Consider the following 22,835-nt stretch of genomic DNA (forward strand, 5'->3'; position numbering starts at 1 on the left):
TTAGCTTGCTCTGCTGCAATGCGCCAGGACAGCAGAGTTAGCCACTTGAAAACAGCATACAACTGAAGTACCAAATAACTCTGCCAGCTCCTGCACTCCAGCTTGGTTGGACTCCAAAGAGGAATAATATCACGAACAGTTAGCTGGTGCACCTGGTGAGCTTATATAGGAAGGTGGGAGTGGTTTCCACCTGCCAAGATAATTAATCACGATGCAGTAACACCAGGGACCACCGGGGGGAAAAGCCCACCAGCAGACTAACTAAAGTTGTAATAACACCAGCGGCAAAAACTGACATTAACCCCCGATGGCCTGAAAGGAAAAAAGGTTATATATGAGGATTCAGATCTGACATCGATCCAAAAATGGATCGTGACACCAGGTTCGGAAAGCTCTTTTTCTTATCCCCTGCCTTCTGGAGGATATCATCCAGTGTCTCTCAGAATAAGAATTTTCCCTTGCATGGGATTGAGCATAATTTCATTTTAGTTTGTATGTCCCCTGGCCTGCATGGAGCCATAATGCTCTCCAGGCTGCGTTCGAGAAGGCTGCAGCTCCCCTTATCACTGGGATAGATTCTAGAATCTTATCTCTAGGTGTGTCCTCCCTCAGTTGTTTCTCAAGTTGATCCACCCATATCATTAGGGATCTGGAGGTACATGTTGCCGCTACGGCTGGCCTAAGGTTTTCCCCTGCTGATTCCCAGGCCCCTTTGAGGACGGTGTCAGCGTTTTATCTAAGGCTAGTTTCACACTAGCGTTTATTTCCTGCAGCACAGGGCGCCGCTAAGCCACGCCCCATCCGGTCATCGCCGCCTACTATCGCACACGGCTGCAAGCGATCTGCGCACCCTATCTTTAGCATAGGGTGCGCAGATCGTGCGCTGGCCGTGCGCTAGTAGGATTTTAGCGTGCGCTGTGCACTTTTGAAGGTGCGCCGGTGTGCACCGAATGCAGCATGTTGCATTTTGGCGCGCACACTAAAATCCTACTAGCGCACGGCCAGCGCACAATCTGCGCACCCTATGCTAAAGATAGGGTGCGCAGATCGCATGCAGCCATGTGCGATAGTAGGCGGCGATGACCGGATGGGGCGGGCAGGGAGCCGGCAGGGGCGTGGCTTAGTGGCGCCGTGCGCTGCAGGAAATAAACGCTAGTGTGAAACTAGCCTAAGGGGTCCTAAAGTGTACCCATGTCCTCAAAAGGGGAGGGTGAACTTTTTTGAGACCTTGGCCACAGCCACGTCCAGTTTCAGGCCTTATCCCAAGATGTGGATGCCTCCTCGTCGAAGGAATATTTCTTTTTAAAGGGAAGGGACCATGGAGTTCTTCCTGTCCGGCTTCTCCCATTATTTTTGATCAGGCCCTGTACATTTTCATATAGTGGAAACACCCTGCGTTTCTTTTGGCCCTGTACATTTTCATATAGCGGAAACACCCTGCGTTTCTTTTGGCCCAGTCCCCCGACCCCCGAACATTATGTCCTAAACCAACCTTTCAGGACAAGGGTCTGACACCCCCATGGTGGATCTCACAGCTTTCACTAGCTTGTCTACCTCGTCTAGGGAAAAACAATGACGCCCCCCTGTTTCCTCATCTGAGGATGAGGAGAAAGAGTCCAATGTATCCAAGTTAACTTTCCCAGATGTAAAGGGATCTGATAGGGACCCCACTTAGGGGACCTCCTTTTTTACTTTATCCCCCTGTTTTAGAGATGTAAGGGCACTCTGAACCTCTGATCTAATTACAGCTCTAAGATCAGAGGCGAAATCCAGGGTTTCCTCGTAGAGCACTTCTTGTATACAAGATTCACAGAGCTTCTTATCCCATCATTCTGGTAAGGCTCTGTTACAAGTGGGGCATTCCCTGTTCTTCCTTTTCCCCTTCTTTCCCTAATAAGGGAAAGGAAGCCTATTACAATGGTGAAGATTCTCGAAGATCACTCACCAGATAGATGCGGTCGCAGGTACCGGTTCGGGAGGTGGAATCGGATCCTGTATAAGATGATCCAAGGATGGTGACTTGCTCCTTGCAGCTGATCTGCTGTGCTGCGTGAAGTGACTACTGGATCGGGAGTCACGCCTGTCCCGATCATTCTGTCGTAGGGGATTCTGCTGCTGCCGCTGTTCGCTATCCTCCATTTTGCACAGGATGCTTCCAGCCAGGAACATTTTCCAATGGCCATTTTTAAATTTCCCAGCGTGTGACACAACTTCTTCCCATCCTGCACCGCGCTTACCCGGGGAGCACGCACCGCGCATGCGCCGACTCAGGGACCCGAAAGGCGTCATCTATTTCCAGGGCAGCAGCCATCTTGGTCAACCTCTGTACCATGGCACTGCCCGCGCATCTGTCCCGAGTCCCCGCAAGCCCCAGCCTCCTATCCGGAGCGGTGGCTCTGTCCCCCCCCGCTCACCCTGCAGACCCATCGGTCCCAGTGGTGGCGGCTTCGGGAACCACACCCGCCATGACAGGAACCTCCCCACTGCCAGAATCTGGACAGGTCGGCCCCAGATCTTCATCTGTCAGGTACCTCAATCCTGTAGGTCACCCGTCAGGGACAGGAACCCAACTGGGGGTGGAGGAGAGGTCATAGAATCATAGAATCGTAGAGTTGGAAGGGACCTCCTGGGCCATCTGGTCCAACCCCTGCTCAAAGCAGGATTCGCTAAATGATCCCAGTCAGATGTCTGTCCAGCGTCTGTTTGAAGGCTTCCATTGAAGGAGAACTCTTATCTGTAGGTTCCTGTCCCTGAAGGGAGGATCCCCTCTCTCCATGGTGCTGTCATTGGGGATAGAGAAATGCTATTTTTACCACCTAAACATTGCTAACTTCTGAACAGGTCGCTAGAGCTGGCAGACTCCAAAGCCATTATTTGGCTGTGAATTGCCATGGCAAACATCAGGACCACACAATCATGATTTTGTGGGGGCCGATGGGGTTAAAGAAGGAGCCCCCACACTGTTAAACATTTAGATGCCATAGTCACTATTGACAGCAGCATTTAAAGTTGTTAAAAAGCCAGGGTTCACGCCGACACCAATCAAGGCTGATACAGCAAGGTGCCTGCAATATTGTATAGTCGACAGCGGCTGTATCTTCACCAGTCAGGGAATGCCATTGTCTGATATGTGAAGTCAGTAAAAAGACGTATGGGTGGTCACTAAGGGGTTAATATGCAGCCCAAACAAAATGTACAGACATTCTCAGTCCATATCAGACCTTCATCAGTGTACTGTGAAAATTAAATAAGATACATCAGCACAAAATTCATTATCTCAATAGTAAACAAATGTCATTTTGCGTCTCCATTTATTACAATGCAGAAGTGTATCCAAACATCATATACATCTTGCTGTAATGAAGCGATATAAACAGTGTAGTATGGATGCAAAGAAAGCAAAAGGTGCACATTAGAGGAAAAGAAAGGATATATGAAAAGTAGATATAGTATAGACATCACATACCTGACTGCCAGTGTAGCCATAAAACAGAGTACAGGAAGCGCTTAGGAATGCAATGCCCAAATAGATAAAAGAGGCGGAACAAAAAGCGTCCCTGATACCAACAGCAATGCAGTGTGAATAAGCTTGTGAATGGATCTGAACTCTACTTCAGCACCCAATACCAGTAGTGCCATGGTTTTTCTATTATGTACCTATAGTTGAATGGGTTATAGGAAAAAGTGATGAGAACGTATAAAGTGCACATTAGCAAGATGTGTCATATCACAGGCTATTAAAGCAGATTTATTTTTTTGCTTCCCCAGGCAATAAGCCAACCCGGCAAAGTTTTATCGTCCTACTCAAATAAGTATGTATACCTGCCACATCTGATCTAGGCACAAGCCACGAAGGACTCCCACACTTAAGTTAGTATGCAAGATATATATATCCCTCTCGCTCACCTACCACCGCTTTCTCCAGTGTCCCAATAACATCACACCCCGGCAGACTGGCCGGTTCACAGTGCGCTCTGCGTGATCCAGAAGTATTTGTAAGGCCGGAGTCACACTACAGCGAGATACGGCCGAGTCTCGCAGGTTAAAACCAAGCTCTGGCACTGGCACTCCGTAGCGGAGCGTGCAGCTCCATGTATTGCTGTGCGGCTGCACGCTCCACTCCGGACTGCCGGCGTCATAGCTTGGTTTTAACCTGCGAGACTCGGCCGTATCTCTCTGTGTGGGATCCCGGCCTAAGGAGCGAGAGTCTCTCGCATCAATACCCGGCACTAGGGACCGGAGTGTGCGGCTGCATGTATTTCTATGCAGCTGAGCGCTCCGGTCCGAGTGCCGGCGGCAGTGTCGGGTATTGATGCGCGAGATTCTCGTCTTGCACTCGCAAGTGTGACCCCGGTCTTACAGTGAGCCTATGGAGGGCCAGAATGAGGCGCCATAGGCTTTCATTGTACAGTCGACTTCCAGCTCATGCATAGAATGATCAGACTAGTCGGAATTGCGTTGATGCACTGGACACAGGAGAAAGCAACAGTAGGCAAGTGTATTAACACACACTTAATAAATAAGAAAGTGCTTCTTTAACTAGACTTATTTTTAGGTGGAAGGGTAACAATTAAATATTTTATTGTAACAGATTAATGGGTCAGAGAAAGATAGAGCAGTTTGATGCCACAGCTTATACAGTAGAGGTGATGCCAGGAGAGACCATCAGGGGCAGATTTCGCGTTGATAGCAGCAGCACCACGTCCAGCAGGATAGCCATGCTGTAAAGAAAAGCCAGTTTTACCAAAATGTAATGCAGGCAGCAATATAACAGTGATACAATCTTTTTAAAAAGGTTGGGGGAACATAACTTTATAAAAATCGGACACCACAATATATTTTTTTGTAATGCTACAAACATTTAGCCTGGAGACACACTAGCGATATGCTGCGGGTGGGAGCCAAATGTCAGTGCTCTCTGATCCAATCATCTCAGGAGAAATTACTTTCTGGATCTCCGAGTGCAGCGAGAGGGTTCACACGCAGCCACAGACTTCTATGGTGCGTGCGATCCAAATCTTGCATGCAGTCACAGCATGCTGCGTTTTTGGTTTTCCTTTTCCATCTGGAGCAGGGGGAAAAACAAAAACAAAAAACACAACAACTGAGAACACAAGCATAGGATATTTAATTGGATTGCATTTGTCTGATTTAAAATCCCAAGTGGGAGAGAGCCAGCCGTGTTTCCTCGATATGTATCCAAAAAAAACAAAAACGCAGTCTGCTTACCCAATCCATAAATAAAGTGGATGTCTACAGCAGACTCGAGTGCATCAACTTCCTAGTAGCTCACATGGTAGATTAACAATAGAAAAACCAGAGCAATCCTGAAACCAACAGCTTTAGGATATGTGCACACTTTGCGGATTGCTGTGCGGATTTTTCAGCGCAGAATCTGCTATTTTTGGCAGAATCCGCACGGTTTTCCTGTGGATTTATAGCGGAATGTGTGTGGATTTGGCCTGCATTTTTACTCCTGCGGATTCCTATAATGGAATGGGTATAAACTCTGCAGAATCCGCACAAAGAATTGACATGCTGCGGAAAATAAACAGCTGCCTTTCCGTGCAGAATTTTCCGCAGCATGTGCACAGCGGGTTTTTTTCCCCCATAGGATAACATTGTACTGTATTCTCTTGCGGATCTGTAGCAGATCTGCAGGGCCAAATCCGCTGCGGATCCGCACAGCAATCCGCAACGTGTGCACATACCCTTAGGAATCTTTAGTAGGGAAAAAAAAAGCCCCCCAAATATGGACAATCCCTTTAACTTGCAAGTATTTGGGGCTTAAAGTGAACCTGTCAGCAGGATTGTGCACAGTAACCTACGGTGTCACGTTGGCGCCGTTATACTGATTACAGTGATACCTTGGTTGATGAAATCCGTCTTGTGGTTGTTTAATCTTTAGCTTCAGCTTTCATTTAATGATATGCTCGTGCTTTGGGGCAGCCTGTGGGGGTCTTCATATGGTTCTCTGATTAGATATTCATCTGCATGGCTTCTGATACTGAATATAATATGGTTAAAAAAAATAAATCACACTCAGCAGGCAGGCGCCGTAGCGTAGTTGACAAAATATTCTTAATCAAGATGGCACAGTGGCCGCGCCTGCGCAGTAGCATCTATAGTGTTCCAATAGATGTTACTGTGCAGGCGGCGCCATTTTGGCAGATAAAAAAATTAGACTTCATCAAGGTGGCGACAGCAGCACAACTATCGTAACTCGATAGATGATGCTACTGCGCAGGTGCGGCCACCATTTTGATTGATATAGTTTTGTTTGAAAAAATAAAACATTTATGCCTAAATATGAAAATTTGCATATTATCCACCGTATCATGCTACAGCGCAGGTGCTGCCATCTGTGAATTTTATTCTATTGCTTTTCAAACCATATTATATTCAGTATGTAAACTAGGGGGCAGGTCAGTGAGGGATCAGTGACCTGTCAGAAGCCATACACATGAATACCCAATCAGAGCAGCACATGTAGACCCCCCCCACAGGCCACCCCAAAGCACGAGAATCTCATTAACTGAAAACTACAAATAAAGATTAAACAACCACAAGACGGATTTCATCATCCAAGGTGTCATGTTAATCAGTATATCGGCGCTGACCTGACACTGTCTGTAGTTACTCAGCACCTGCTGATAGGTTCACTTTAAATATTTTTGCAGTTGGGTTTCATTAAAAAAAAAAAAATATATTATTATAATAATTCACTGTTCATCTTTTTCAAGCTCGTAGTTTTCCTGCACACTGAACTTTGATGTGGTTCGTGGTGATAAATCAGCTGAAGGGAGCGCAGAATAAGGGCTCATTCACACATCAGTTTTTCACGTTCAAGTGCCATCCGCATTGGTCTATGGGGCTTTTCACATGTCATCGTTCATTCTCCTCCTCTGCTTGGATCCTTCTGATGCTTGAAAGCGCCGGTCCCTTCAGCTGAAAAGCGCTAGGATGTAGGATTTCTAATAACAAGCAGCGCTTATCATCTGAATTGGCAGAACTCCAATGATTCGGCAGGATCCAAGCAGAGGGGAGAAATCCCTTCTGAGCATATGTGCTCAGACAGCCGTCACTCATTGACAGCTACCGCCACCAATGACGTTCTCTTCTCATTTTGTCTGGTCCCAGATTGGAAATAGCAGAGCCGGAACAGCAGTGGAATATATGACCCATACAGATGCGCTCACAGAAGCAGTGCAGGTAATATACTCTATTAGAAAAGTGATTGTTGGGACATAAGGGGGACGGGCGCAAATAGTAATGGAAAACCCCCCTTTAGAAAATGGTAAGTATACACTTACATTGTACAAGTTGTACTATGGAGTACCCAAATAAGTCTCTAGACAGTGGCAGCTTGTCCCATGCTTACAAGTGAGAAAAGATAATGCCTACTTCTCCCTAGCTTGTCAGAAATACAGGAAACCCATAAAATCTGGTGTACAGTACACAAATAACTGAATTACAACGTTTTTTGTCGTGAATCCTCTAATGTGACATCTTAAGAGAAAAACAAGGCCTACAAAACGGCTCCGGAGCTTTATCATCCGCAATGAAGGACACTGCTCTACAAGTCAAGTGCAATATTTAATGTGATTATTGTTCAGAAAGCAGAGTGGATACATCAAGGTAAATACTCGGATCATAGGGGGAAAAAAAAAAATATATAAGAGTACCAAAAACCTCTATAAAAGCACTCAGTCTTAACCTTGTTATTAGTTGTCAGATGATGTGGTCCCCTTACTTTTTCTCCCTGGCAAGGGGAAGGAGGATCTGCTTTGGAGATGATTAAGTTTGTTTGCCAAGAATGTGAAAGGTTCAATCAGAGTCTGTCTGTCTGTAACTGAGACTTCCCAGAGTCGCACTTTTTCACCTCTTGCCCAGTGCATTGCCATTTCTGTATCCACTTGTCTGTGTTCTGCAAGATCCATCTTATTACCCAAAACAACAAGGGCCATCTTACAAAAGAAAAAAAAAAAAAGTTAGGAGTGTTCAGCAAAGTTACACTACGCATCTAACTTTGTAAAGAGAAGGCAGAGAGCTTTTATGCCAGTCATCCAAGGTGTATTCTGTACTTGTGCCACTGGATCCGTTTTTTTCTCATTGACTTGAATTAGGGACAGATTGCGACGGATGGCCGCACATTTCATCCATTGTTCGACTATCGGTCGGAAATTCTGTCCATTGGCCGGAGACAACGGACTTAGGAACTTTTTTGTCTCCGTCGAAAAGTCGGACAGCGACGGATCCATCGCTGTCCGTCGTCGGTTAGAATGGACGCCTATGGGCAATGGATCCATTGTAGTCCGTCACGTGACAGAATCCGGCGACAGATTGGTTTTTTAACTGAGCATGCTCAGTTTACCTCTGGTCACTAGTGTCAGCTGATGGGACAACTGATCCCAACATCTGACACCTACTACTACGAATTGCAGTGAAAGCAGGAGCAGCGGATGGGAGTATTCTTCTGCCGCTACTGCGCTGAATATCAATAAAGAATTAAAAAAAAAAAAAAAAGTGTCGGTCTCCCCCTATTTTTGATAACCAGCCAGACGAAACTCACAGCTGGGGGCTGCAACCCTCAGCTGTCAGTTTCAGTAAGGCTAGTTATCAGGAATAGAGGGGTTCCCACGCTTTTTTTTTCTTTTTATAATTTAAAAAACGGCGTGGGGTCCCCCCCCATTTTTTTGGCAACCAGCCTTGCTAAAGCAGACTGCTGAGGGCTGATATTCTCAGGCTGGTAAGGGGCCATTGATCTTGGCCTCCCACAGCCTAAAAATGTCAGTCCGCAGCTGCCCGGAAAAGGCACATCTATTAGATGTGCCAATTCTGGTGCTTTGCCCGACTCTTCCCACTTGCTCTGTTGCGGTGGCATATGGGGTAATAAGGGTATAATGTCACCTTGCTATTGAAAGGTGACATTAAACCGGGTTATGGAGAGGTGTCAATATGACACCTATCCATTATTAACCCTAGAATAGTAAAGGGTTAAAAAATACACATTAAAGGGAATCTGTCACCCCTTTTTTCGAATATGAGCTGCCGGCACCGACATCAGGGGCTTATCTACAGCATTGTGCAATGCTGTAGATAAGCCCCCGATGTAGCCTGAAAGAGACGAAAAAGGAGTTAGCTTATACTCACCGGGGGGCGGTCCGGTCTTGGTCCGATGGGTGTTGCGGTCCGGCGCCTCCCATCTTCATACGATGCCGTCCTCTTCTTTCCTTCCTGTCATGGCTCCAGCACAGGCGCACTGCTCTGCCCTGTTGAGGGCAGAGCAGAATACTGAAGTGCACAGGCACCGGTCCTCTCCTGGAGCCTGCACACTGCAGGACTCTGCTCTGTCCTTAACAGGGCAGCACAGTGCGCCTGCGCAGGAGCCACGACAGGAAGGAAAGAAGAGAACGGCATCGTATGAAGATGAGAGGCACCGGACGGCAACACCCATCGGACCGGACTGAATGCCGGGGTGAGTATCTAAATCTTTTTTCACCATCTTTCAGTTTACATCGGGGGCTTATCTACAGCATTACAGAATGCTGTAGATAAGCCCCTAATGTCGGTGCCGGCAGCTCATATTTGAAAAAAGGGTGACAGATTCCCTTTAGTTTAAAAATTCTTTTAATGAAATAATTACACAAAGTTTTTGACCAAATTTATTATTCTGCTAATCCAAAAAAGCCCTTGTTCTGTAAAAAAAGGTTCTGAGGTGATCTGACAACGTGGGAAAAAGTTCAAAAACTTTCCCACGCTTATTAGCTCATCCCCAGTCTGCTGGGGCGCCTGCGCAGAGATTAATTAATTCTGCAGTGGTTTACAGTGGGGCAGGTAGCATTAGCACTGGTCCCCGTTGTAAACTAGTTAACTCCTTGTGATGGATTGCAGCGGGGGACCTGACTGAACGGCGGAGAGATATGCATATTGTTTTTTTTATATATTTTTTTTTTTTTTACAGAACAAGGGTTTTTTTTTGGATTAGCAGAATACTACATTTGGTCAAAAACTATTTATTTCATTAAAAGAATTTATTAATGTGTGTTTTTTAACCCTTTACTATTCTAGGGTTAATAATGGATACGTGTCTTATTGACACCTCTCCATTATTAACCCAGCAAAATGTCACCTTTCAATAGCAAGGTGACATTAACCCCTTTATTACCCCATATGCCACTGCTACACGGCAGTGGGAAGAGAGGGGCTAAGTGCCAGATTTGGCGCATCTTATAGATGCGACATTTCTGGGGCGGCTTCGGGCTGGTATTTGTAGCCGGCGGGAGCCCCAATATCCATGGCCCCTTCCTAGGCTATGAATATTAGCCCGCAGCTGTCTGCGTAGCCTTTCTGGCTATAAAATATACGGGGACCCCCATGTTATTTATTTTGGAGGGGTCCCTCTATTTTAATAGCCAGTAAAGGCTATGCAGACAGCTACGGGATGATATTCATAGCCTGAGAAGGGGCCATGGATATTGGGCCCCTGGCAACAGATATTGGCCCCCGGCCATAGGCTTTCCCTCTCAGGCGAAGAAAATTGCGCGGGAGCCCACGCCATTTTTTTTTAAAATATATATATGGCTATATTGCCATAGATATATTTGTGGATATATCTATGTATTCTATCTATCCCATATCCATCTATAGATCAGTCTGTGGGTGTTTTTAAAAACGGAACCGTCAAAAAACGGACAAAACGGATGAAAAAACGTCCGCGACGGATCCATTTTTTCGATGGATGCGTCAGTCGGATCCATCGAAAAAACGGATCAGTCGCATCAGTTTTTCACAATCTGCAACGGATCCGTCGAGCCGAATGTGGCTGATGCCAAAAAAAACTGTTGTGTGAAAGAATACCGCTTACATTTTCTGTACAGAAAACAGCTTCATCTTCAATCAGCCTTACAGCATTGGGGTCCTGGGTTCAAATCCCACCAAGGACAGCATTTGCAAAGAGTTGACTTAATGGTAGAGAATTCAGATTGTCAGCCCCATTGGGGACAATGATGTATTTAATGCACGGCGGAATATGAAGGCACTATACTAGAGAGCAAAATAAATCACACTGAAAAATATATATTTTAAAGGGTCATTATACTTTCAAATGCAAATCAACATTTTAAAATATAAATATTAGGTTGACACTCCTGGAAAAATTTATACACACACTGTATATATCACTGGTTACTTTTGCATACAAGAAGTGGGGATGGGACTTTGACAGGCACTTGAACTGCATACAGGAATAACCTACAGGCAAGTGAGTGAAGCGCATGCTGGAGAAAAAAAAAAAAGGAAAGGGAGTCCCAAATCCTGTAGTGCTGGCAGAATGCAGATGAAAAGAAATAGCTTGCTACAAGATAGATTGGGGGGGGGGGGGTTAAATTATATCCATTAGATATATAATTAGAGCCTTGTGTAGCTTACTGTAAAGTGTATTAAACCTAACAAATAAGTGGCAAAAAAAATCCAGTGGGTCGTTACACACACACACACACACACACACACACACACACACACACACTTTTTGGTATCCAGCAAATGTAAAGCAGACAGCCGAGAGCTGATATTATCAGGGCCCAATAACAATTGACCTTCCCAGCCCGCAACTGCCCCAGAAGAGTAGCATCACATGGGATGCTTCAATTCTGACACTTTGCCCTGGTGCGGTGGCAATCATCCATTTACCCGATATCTATAGCTTTGCACATCTTAAAAACACCTAAAAATCTATAATTTCTATTCTGGTATGTGTCACAGATGGAAAGAAAACTAACATGTCTACAGTCTGTTTGAAAACAGGAAATGGGCATAACCACATTGATTATAATGGGTGTGTGGGTTTGAGAGTTTCTGGCATGTGTGAAAACAGATGCCACATGTACCGGAAACTTGGATGTGTGAAGGGGACATTAGAGAAATCCGCTTCTTTCCCCACTCACCTCCTGAACCCATCAACTCTGAAAACAACGCCATCTTCCTTAAAATAAGGCCTCAATCATATGGTAGTTTTTTGCCTCCGAGTGTGGTACTGTTTTTTACAGATGAACATGGAAGTGGGAACAGTCTTGTAGGAAGAAAAAAAAAAAAAAAAAAAAAAAAAAAAGGGAAAGGACAGAACTCAGACACCATTTAAGTGGTTATACTCATCCTAAATCAAAAAGGCAATAGTCACTTCAATAGACCTATCGCAACAAAAAATCGTCACGGAAGGTACCATGAAGACTTAATAACTGAAGACAATAATAAATGTAAAAATACAATTTTTATCAATTAAAAATAACATGATTACATTAAAAAGACAGGACTAATTGGTCTCAAACATGGGGGGGGGTAGGAAGGCCGGATCAGTTTATATGATCACTCTATCATCCAAAAAGGTGGTATATGGTATACGGATATTGCCTGCAGCTCGCAGACACGACGAGCTGAAGTCAGGGCCACCAAGAGTACGGTTTTTAGCGTTAGCACCTTTATTGAGATGGAAGCAATAGGCTCAAATGGAGACGATGTCAGTGCCCTTAACACTAAATTTAGATCCCAGGGAGCTACCTTTGTTGGCAATTTTGTGGGCCTGGATTTAAAGGAGGCCCGAAAGAATCTATAGATCCTTGGTTGGTCAGCCAATTTTTGATCAAACAACGCCCCCAGGGCCGATACCTACACCTTTAAGGTGCTTGTGGTCAGTCCTTTTTCTAGTCCTTTCTGGAGGAACTCAAGGATCTCTTTTATTGGTACTTTCTGGCCTGTCCTAGTCCATTGTCGACCCGTGAACTGTAAGAATTTTTCCCAAATTTTCTGGCATTTACGTGAAGTTACCTCTTTCCTGCTAGCGAGCAGGGTGGTTACTAACGAGACCGAGAAACCCTTTGCTAGAAGGAGTCCCCTCAAGTTCCAAGCAGTGAGGTGCAGCCTGTGAACTCTGGGATGTTCAACTGGGCCCTGGTATAGCAGATTCGGGGTATCTGGGAGGATCCATGGGTCCGAGATAGACATGCGTCTGAGCCATGTGAACCATGCCGTTTTCGGCCAGAAGGGCGCAACCAGGATTATTCGAGCTTTGTCTAGTCGGATCTTTTTTAAGACTACTGGAATGAATGGAAACGGGGTGGGGGGGTGGGGGAACGCATAGGCCAGACGAAATTTCCAGCAGCGAATCCACCCCCTCTGGTCGTTCTCTTGGATTTAGGAATTAGAACCTGTCCACTTTCCGATTTTGTCTTGTAGCAAACAGGTCTACCTCCGGTGTGCCCCAGGCAGCGCAGATTTCCCCAAATATTTTTTGATTTAAGGACCATTCTCCCTGGTATAGTACATGACGGCTTAAATAATCAGCCAGATAATTGTCTGCCCCCTTTAAATGTGTACCCGATAAGGACAGAAGATTGTTTTCCGCCCATGCAAATAATTCCCTGGCCTCTGCCATAAGGGTTGCCGACCTTGTACCCCCTTGTCTGTTTATGTATGCTATGACCGTGTTGTCAGATAATATTGTGACATGCCTCCCTTGCACTTCTTGTTTTACTAGGAGAAGGGCTCGCCTTACAGCCACCAGTTCTTTCAGATTTGAGGATGCATCCCTCATTACGGGTTCCCACTGGCCCTGTAGGGTTTGTTTCTCTATGTGTGCCCCCCAACCACTCAGACTTGCGTCCATGGTTAGTACCACCGAGTTTTGAGTAGTCCAGGGCACTGATCTGTTTAAGTTTTCGGTGCTCAGCCACCATTTTAGGGAATCCTGCACCTGAGGTGAGAATGATCTCCCGATTTAAATTGTAAGGACCCCTCCTCTGCTCGGATAGGATCTGCCACTGTAGTTCTCTCATGTGGGCTTGTGCCCATCGGACCGCTGGGATTGTTGCTGTCAAAGTGCCCAGGAGCGACATTGCCTCCCTTATTGATATGGCTCGACCGGATTGTATCCGTTGTATTTTTTGTTGGATAGCCCCAACTTTCCTTTCTGGAAGAATGAACTGCTGTTTTAATGAGTCCAATTGAATTCCAAGGAATTCTTGTGACTGAACTGGAGTTAATCTGGATTTTTTTTTAGATTGATCATCCAGCCTAACCTGGTTAATATTTCCAGAACCTCCGTAACTGCATTTTCGCAACTTTGCTTGCTGTTTGCTATGACGAGGAAATTGTCTAAATAGGGTACCAACAGGATATTTTCCCTTCTTATAAAGGACACTACCTCCCCGATGATTTTTGTAAATATACGAGGGGCTACTGATACCCCGAAGGGTAGGCATTGGTACTGGAGATGAGTGGGGACTTGAGCAACCTCTACTACCAATCTTAGATATTGCTGATGTTCTCCCCATATTGGCACATGGTAATAGGCATCGGTAAGATCTATTACTGCCATGTAGCAGCCTGGGTCGAGTAGCTTCACTGCTGATCACAAGGTCTCCATTTTTAATTTTTCTGTTCTGATGTATTGGTTCAGGGATTTGAGATTGAATATTGTTCTTAGTGACCCATCTGGTTTTGGCGTGATTAACAGAGTGCTGTAAAACCCCTTCCCTACTTGATGATACTGTACTTTTATTAGTACCTCTTTTTGTACGAGTCGTCGAATCTCCTTTTACAGCGTGGCCTGGTTCTTTTTGGCTACCCGGGTCACTTTTACTCGTTGAGGTGGAAGGCTTAGAAAACTTAGATGTAGGCCCCGGCTAGCAGGTCGGTTACCCACTTTGAGGCGGGCAATGCTACCCATTGATGGACAAAGAACCGAAGCCTTCCCCCAACCGCCCTGGCATCAATGCTTAGTATCGGGTCTCGGGTAGTTTTGCTAAAGAGGAATCCTCTCTCTTTCCTTTCCTTCCAGGGTCTGCCCCGCATGGCTCTATCGTCTGGCCGCCCCCGGCTCCCTCTATTCCCTGCTCCACGAAAGGACGAGCGAGCTTCAGTCCACCGACACCTAGGGAAGGGGGTTGGACACCGGTTTTTCTTATCTGACGCTTTTTCTAAAATTTCGTCCAATCTTTCCCAAACAGGTATTGACCCTCACAGGGGACAGCGCAGAGTTTGACCTTTGACTGGAAGTCTGCTGACCAGTTTTTTAACCAAAGAGCTCTGCGGCCTGAATTTGAAAGGGCGCATGCACGGGGGCACCTCGGACTGAATCTACTGCGGCGTCAGTCAGGAATCCCGCTGCCTTCTGTAGGGAAGGTATTGCCTCCAGCAGTGTCTCTCTCGGGAACTTATTTTTAATTTGGTCACTTAATTCGTCCAACCACTTGACCATAGCACGCGCTGTACAAGTGGCGGCTACACCGGGTTTAAACGACCAAGCCAATGCCTCCCAAGCAGATTTTAGAAAAGCATCCGCTTTTTTGTCAAGGGGATCTTTTAGGGCGCCCATATCCTCAAATGGCAATGCTATCCCCCTGGAGGTACTAGCAATGGAGGCATCTAGCCTGGGAGCTTTTTCCCCCCCCATTTATCGCATACCTCCTCATCAAACGGGTATTTACGTTTGAGCGCCTGCGGTATGGACATTTTTTTGTTGGGTTTTTCCATTCCCTCTTAATTAAATTTAACAGGTTATCATGAAAGGGAAAAACCCTTCGGTTTTTCCCCTCAAGATTACTAAACATAGCATCTTGAATTGATTTTGGTTCTTTAGGTGTTTCAAGTCCCATTGCGGACCTTACAAGTTTTAGTAACTTCCCAATATCCTCGCATAGGAAATATGGACGACCCTTTTCCTCGTCTGAGGAGTCTAGGTCTGAGTCCGAGGCCCCTATCTCCCCTTGTTCTTCCTCAGACTATGTGGGTAGTTATTTCTGCGGGAGGAAGAGGAGGAGGTGGGGGTGAAGCTGGGGTTATGTCGGAGCTAAGTGTAGTCTGCTCCTTCAATTCATCTTTGACTGTCGACTTTACTTGATCCCGGATCATAGTTTTAATGCTCTGGAGTAGAGACGGTGACTCTTCGGCCACTGTTTTTTTTAATGCATGAGCGACAGAGTCGCTTCTCATAAGTTTTAGCTAGGGCCTTTTTGCATAATGCACATTCCTTATTCTTTTGCTTTGATGTGGCCTTTCCCTAAGAGAGACATGACATAGGGCAGTCGTTAATATTATGTGTTGCCTTACAAAGGCACTCACCCGGCCCTCTGGGTACCCCGGTCGTCTGTGGCTCTTCCTCCTGTGCGCGCATCTCACCTTCAGGATCCATCTGACGTTTTAGCCGCCTGGCTGCTGTTCTGGCTCTGTTACTCCGGAGCCTGTATGCAGCCTCTCAGGGACCGGTAGCACCTTGCCTTATCTCTCTTTTATGGAGGAGCGGTGCGCGCCTCTGGGACCGCTCCCTCCCGGAAGTGCCAGTACACCGCTCCCCCGGCGTGTGACGTCACTTCCGGTGCGACCCCGGAAGTCGTCGCCACTCAGTCAGCGCCAGCGTCGTGGTGGCTACGCCTCCCCCGGCCCAGCCTCCCACAGGAGCGGCCGCCGGGGAGTCTCACGAGGAGGCCACTGCAGCATCCACCGAGCCGGACTGACAGGCGCACGCCCCGCTGCCTTCCTCTCCCCACAGACCTCGGCCTCCTGGCTGGCTAACATCAGAGGGGGATCCCTCCGGAGGTATGGACTCTGCCCCAGGCATCCGCCTGCGGGAAACAGGAAGCCAAAACTGAGGAGAGAGGTGCCGCCACCTTCTTATGTCTCTGCTACAGGTTTCCTGGGGGCAGATACCATCTCTCATGTCTGCAGTGCTGTCATGGGGAAAGGAAAAAGGTTATGGTGTCTCCATAGAGTGCAAACTGTATAGAAAAATCAGCATTTAGCCTCCACACATCAGCTCTTTTTCTCAGCAGTCAGCTACAGGTAAAATCCTAACTTTAAAATTGCTTTGTACATTATCATTTAATGAAATGTTCCTGCTGTACCCTGGAATTTTGGATATATTTCTCTGAGGTGCAATTCCTTTCTTTAGCCCTCCATTTTTCTATATATTGAATAGGCAACTTTTCCTTAAGCGCTTGTAGTGCTTTATTTTGGCAAGTTTATTAGCAATTTTTTTTTGCAACTGCTGTTGGGACACAGGCCTCAATACATTGCATTTTCTTCTGTCTTGGAGGGTTTTTTGGACTTTGGATGTATATTATTTTGAACAAAATCAGATTTCTGATTATTCTATACAGTTTGCACTCTATGGAGACGCCATAACCTTTTCTTGCTGGTTATTCCTACCCCCCCCATGTTGGAGACCAATTAGTCCTGTCTTTTTAATGTAATCATGTTATTTTTAATTGATAATTAATAAAAATTGTATTTTTACATTATTGTCTTCACTTCTTAAGTCTTCATGGTACCTTCCGTGACGATTTTTTGTTGAGACCATTTAAGTGCTGTCTGTTATTCATAAATTGTTAAATAGGAGGGGAAAGAAGACATTTTTATTTTTTCCCCCCTACATTTAAGAAAAAACAGGACCAAAGTCTGCCATCTGAATGAGCCTTAAGGGAACGTCACAGTGAGGTGTCAGGCTAGGTTCACACTCATACTTGTTCACTCTGCTGAGCTCTACACAACTAACACCATTCATTCTTTTACCTCTTTTTTATCCCGGAAACATTCTATGTCTCTTTTAAGATGCTCAACCATTCTGAAGGACTCCAGGCTGTCCACACTGTAGACAAGGATAAAGCCATCCGCAATAGAGAAGTGATGCATCGGCAGCTCTGTGCCTTCCTGAAGTCCCTGTGTGTCATAAAGACGCAGCTGCTCCTTCACTCCACGCTCTGTTTCCACTGAAGCAATATATACATCTTCCAACGTTTCAATACTTTCCTGTCCTGCGACAAGCCAAAAATAATATCTCCCATGAAAACAAAGATACATTTTTCAGTTAAAATGAACTGAACAGATATATACAGTTGGGGAAAGAAACGGAAACAGCCACCAAACAAAATAAAGTAGTACTCTGTAGTGCTATAGCATGAAGTATATGAAATTTTATTTACATTACTTCTCTAGAAAATATGAAAAATTGAGAATACTTAGCGCATAAATTGGCCAATTCATATGAACCCGGCAGCCACGATGAGGGAATTCCCATTGCTAGGACCCTATCTAATGTGAATCCTCTCTTAGGGTGTGTGCACACATTGCGGATTCTGCTGCAGAATTTTCCACGCAGATTTGTCTAAATCCGCAGGTCAGAAGACCAGCGGATTAGCCTGCGGTTTGACACCTGTCATGGAGTAGGTGCCAAACTGCTGTGGAATCCGCACAAAGAAGTGACATGCTGTGGATTTAAAACCACAGCAAATCCGAGTGGAAAATTCCAAACCGTGGGCACTGTGTTTTTCATTTTGCATTGCCTTACATGGTACTGTACACCGCAGCAGAAACTGCTGTGGATCCGCAGGGCCAAATCCGCAGCAGAACGCGCAACGTGTGCACACACCCTTAGGCTGAAGCCTACACTTACAGTATATGGTAAGGTAGGATCCTGCTGCAATTAAAAATGCCTGAGGCTGAGGGGTGGAGTGCTCAGTCAGAGCCTAGGTATACAAATATCAAAAGGCTGACAGGCACATCGAAAGAAGAAAGAAGAAGAAGAAAGAAGAAAGAAGAAGAAAGAAGAAAGAAGAAAAAAAACTTACTAGGAGTAGCAATCTCCACTATAGCTTTTATTTGTGTACATAGGCTCTCTGACTTATCACTACACCCCTCAGCCGTTTTTAATTACAGCAGGATCCTACCTTTCCATATAAACGTAGGCTTCAGCCTAAAGCCACCGTCACACACAGCGATCTCACTAGCGAGATCGCTGCTGAGTCACTAGTTTTGTGACGCAACAGCGATCTCACCAGCGAGATCGCTGTGTGTGACAGCCATCAGCGACTGGCCCCCCTGCCGGGTATCGCTGATCGCTGTTCAAATGTCTGGACATTTTTGGGGTCGCTGGTCTCCCGCTGGTCAGCACGCATCGCTGCGTGTGACAGGCGGGAGACCAACGACCAGGAGCTGGTAACTAAGATACACATAGGGTTTCTAAGGGGGCGCTGCGCCTAGAAACCCGATGTGTACCTTAGTTACCAGCGCGCTGATGCAGGGAGCTGGTAACCAAGGTACACGTCGGGTTTCTAAGTGCTGCGCGTCCCTTAGAAACCCAATGTGTACCTTGGTTACCAGGTCCCTGCATCAGCGCGCTGGTAACTAAGATACACTGCGGGTAACTAAGCGACATGCGTCGCTTGTTACCCGCGTGTCGCTGGTCCAGATCGGTGAAGCTGCCTGTTTGACAGCTCACCAGCGATCACACAGCGACTCACCAGCGATCATGACAAGGTGATATCGTTGTCGGGATTGCTGGGGAGTCGCTATGTGTGACAGGGCCCTAAGAGAGGATTCACATTAGGCAGGTTCCCTGAAACGAGAATTGCCTTATCGTGGCTGCCAGGTACACATGAATTGTATTCTCAATTTTTCTAGAGCAGTAATGCAATTCAAATATTTCTTGTTTGCATGCTATAGCGATACAGAGTGCTACTTTATTTGTTGGTTATATGGAGATGGCTACTGTTAGTAAGCACCTGATTTCTGTTTGGAAGTCAGTCAGTCTTTTGATATTTGTATATAACAGCCATTTGACCCAGGCAAGACTTGGGCCAGTTCCACACATCCTGGAAACATGGACTGTTCTTGCATGAGAAGATCTGGACCGAATGACAAAAATATTTTTCGCAATTGGCTTTAATGAAAAGCTTTCCACTGTTCATCCTTTGTGGACTCTTTTTGGGCCTGCACATTTAAATTCATTGTGTACCTGAAATAAGAAAAAGGGCTTTTATTATACTGATCTATGGGTCGGTCCGGTCCGGAGGGGGGGGGGGGGGGGGGGGGACGTCGCTGGTTATGGTTCGGCGCCTCCCTTCATGTTGATGACGTGCCCCTATGTAATCCCCACGAAGAAAGGAGAAGGACTGCTTCGCAAGAAGGGAGGCACCAGACCTAGAAGAGAGACAGCCCTCAGACCGGACCCCTCAGGTGAGTGTAATGAAAGCTCTTTTTCTTATTTTTAGGGTTGTGGTCAGATATACAGTCTAATAGAATGCTGTATATCAGGCCTGAAAGGTGGTGGCAGTAGGTTCGCTTTAACCTTGATGTAGTTTTGTAGTTTGTGGTCATAAAACAGCTCTAAAAAAAAAAAACAAAAAAAAAAACAAACACAAGCGATGGATTCTTCCTTCGGTACCTCATTCTTCAATGTAGAGGCTGTAGAAAGCACGCTGCAAAATTTCTAAATAAAAAAAAACCTAATTGGGAAAGTTACAAAAAACCCTGTAATAATTAAGATCATGCATGAAAGGTAGTGAAGACTAGAGTTGAGCGAAACGGGTTGAAAAATTTCAAAAGTCGGGTTTCATGAAACGAAACCCGAGCCTAGGGTGAGGTCGGCCACGAGCTCGGCGACTTGACCGCCAAAGTCGCGTTTCAAAAGTTTGTTTTCCGCCTTTTTTCAGCCAATCAGGATCCACGGACACTGTGGGCAACGTGATGACATAGGCAGGGGTCACCACCAACTTTGAGAAGGGCATGCAAGTGATTGGCTTGCTTTGGGGGGGGGGGGGGGGGCGCGTCACAGGGGGTATAAAAGGGCGTGCACGCTGACCGCCATGTTACTCATGCTGATCTCAGAATAGGGAGAGCTGCTGCTGATTCTGTAGGGAGAGCGTTAGGCAGGGAAGAAGACACCAAAAACTGCTTCTGCTGCTAGCGATTTTGCCTGTACAACACACCAGTCACTGTGTGTGCAGTGCAAGTGGAGGCTATATTTTGCTGGATCAGCTGTGTTGGTTGTTAGGCTGCCTTATAAGGCTTCCTGATAGCTGCATTGCAGTTTTCCCACTGCTCTGCAAACTGCTTTTGTAAAAGCAATCCAAATTTTTTTTTTCTTGTCCTGGTGAGGTACTGAGCGTGCATTTTTTCACACCATACAGCGATGTACGCTCCTCACACAGTACCGTGTAACGGCTGTTATCACGGACACAGTGAAGCTGTGTGTGACTCTGTAAGGATAAGTCGAGGACATGTTCCGTTCTTACAGACATCCACCTTTTAGTTTTGTCTGGTTTTCAAACAGTTAAGTATATTTGCTGTTTGATCACATTCAAAACTATAGAGAGACAGCGTGTGTCAGTCCGTATACTTAAACATGGAGCTTGACAATTTTACGGACACCGGAGTACGTGCACGCTCCTCTCTCAGTACCGTGTAACGGCTGTTATCACGGCCACAGTGAAGCTGTGTGTGACTCTGTAAGGATAAGTCGAGGACTTGTTCTGTTCTTACAGACCTACACTCTAGGGAGATTCCTATTCTGCCCAATTCTATATACACCTTGTAGTTTGTCATACACTAGCCAATTTCTGCCTGTGACAAAGCGGTGTGATATTCACTGGGCCTCACACAATCCAACAGTGTCCACAAGTGTGTTAAGAAATTCTACATCTCCCCTGTCCTATATACACCTTGTTTTACATTACTATATAGTTTGTGGGATTTTGTGTACATTTTTACCAAAAATGAGGAAGGCTGGTGGAAGAGGCCGTGGAATTGGGCGGGGGTTGCCAGCTGGTAATGATGGTGTTGGTGGTGGATCTGATGGTAGTGGCAAAAGCAAAATAGGACCGAATGCAGGAGGTGTTGAGCCTGCATCATCGTCTGGCTCCACAAGGCCTCGAAGGCTTAGTTTTCTAGGAGTTGGCAAACCGCTTTTAAAGCCAGAGCTTCAGGAAAAAGTTTTGTCTTACATTGCTGACTCAGCCTCCAGCGCTATCGCCTCCTCTTCTGAAGTTGTAAAAAATAAAAGCACTGAGTCGTCATTGTAGGCTCATGTTCATGAACCACACCTTTCCTTGTGTCCTTCACCCCAACCAAGATTGAAGGATGACGCAGGCCATACAACTGATAACTCCATGGAGCTGTTTTCACATACCATGCCTGGGTTATCAAGTGAAATGGTGAATTACCCAGGCCAAGATGAATCTGACATGGAGTGCACTGATGCACAGCCGCTGATGGATGATTCTGCTGGTACATTCACTCAGAGCACTACATTGTCCTCGCAGTGTAATGAGCCAGATTCTGACCCTGATGAGACTCAGGTGCCCCTTCCCGCATACTATACCACCATACACGGTGACACAGAGGAAGGTGCACATGACATTGAAGAGGAGGTGATGGATGACCCAGTTTGACATCCATTGGGGGAAGAGGGTGCTGCTTCCAATAGCTCAGAGGAGGAGGAGCATCCACAGCAGACATTGACATCGCAACAGCTGTTATCTGGCAGGCCCGGAGCACTCCAAAGACAGGTTCCAAACATCAAAAGAGTTGCTGGACAGCTTGTCCAGACGGTCAAAATAGCACAGCGTGCTAGGCCGCAAAATGTCTTCCAAAGTAGGAAGAGTGCAGTGTGGCACTTTTTTGAACAAAATCCTCATGATCAGGCCAAGGTTATCTGCAAGAAGTGCGCAAAGACCTTTAGCCGAGGGAAAAATGTGAAAAATTTGAATACCAGTTGCATGGTTAGACATTTAACCAGCATGCACTTGCAAGCGTGGACACAACACCAAACCTCAAGTACCACATGTGCAACTGATCACAAAGAAGGTAGTCAGCAACGCTACATTGTTTCCCCCCCACTGTAAGCCCACCGGTTAGCACAGCAGCAAATGTTGAGGTGTCGTTGCAAGGCCAAAGCAGTCAGGGAATCCCACTGTTATATCAACGAAAGACTGAATCTAGGCCATCAGAAAGAACACCAACTGCATCACCATCATCAACCCTCTCTCAGTCCTCCCTGTCCACCGCTA

The 22,835-nt window shown here is 46.0% G+C and overlaps 1 protein-coding gene across 6 annotated transcripts in view; it reads right to left on the minus strand.

Moving 5' to 3' along the window:
• Nucleotides 1-4,564: 4,564 nt before the first annotated feature.
• NKIRAS1 (NFKB inhibitor interacting Ras like 1) overlaps nt 4,565-22,835 on the minus strand; it is a 31,198-nt gene continuing 12,927 nt past the window's right edge. For 4 of the 6 annotated variants that reach the window (XM_073567782.1, XM_073567791.1, XM_073567806.1 and 1 more), the window contains exons 3-5: nt 17,563-17,804; nt 7,754-7,967; nt 4,565-4,721 (exon numbers count right to left, since the gene is read on the minus strand). In XM_073567782.1, coding sequence (XP_073423883.1) covers nt 4,666-4,721; nt 7,754-7,967; nt 17,563-17,804 — 512 coding nt within the window. In that variant the 3' untranslated portion in view covers nt 4,565-4,665. Of the gene's footprint in view, nt 4,722-7,717; nt 7,968-17,562; nt 17,805-22,835 lie in introns of all 6 variants that reach the window. The other 2 variants (XM_073567811.1, XM_073567820.1) reach the window with 2 other exon arrangements.

The sequence above is a fragment of the Dendrobates tinctorius genome, unplaced genomic scaffold, assembly GCF_039654945.1.
Source record: "Dendrobates tinctorius isolate UK_male_01 unplaced genomic scaffold, ASM3965494v1 ptg000005l, whole genome shotgun sequence".
Lineage (NCBI taxonomy): Eukaryota > Metazoa > Chordata > Amphibia > Anura > Dendrobatidae > Dendrobates > Dendrobates tinctorius.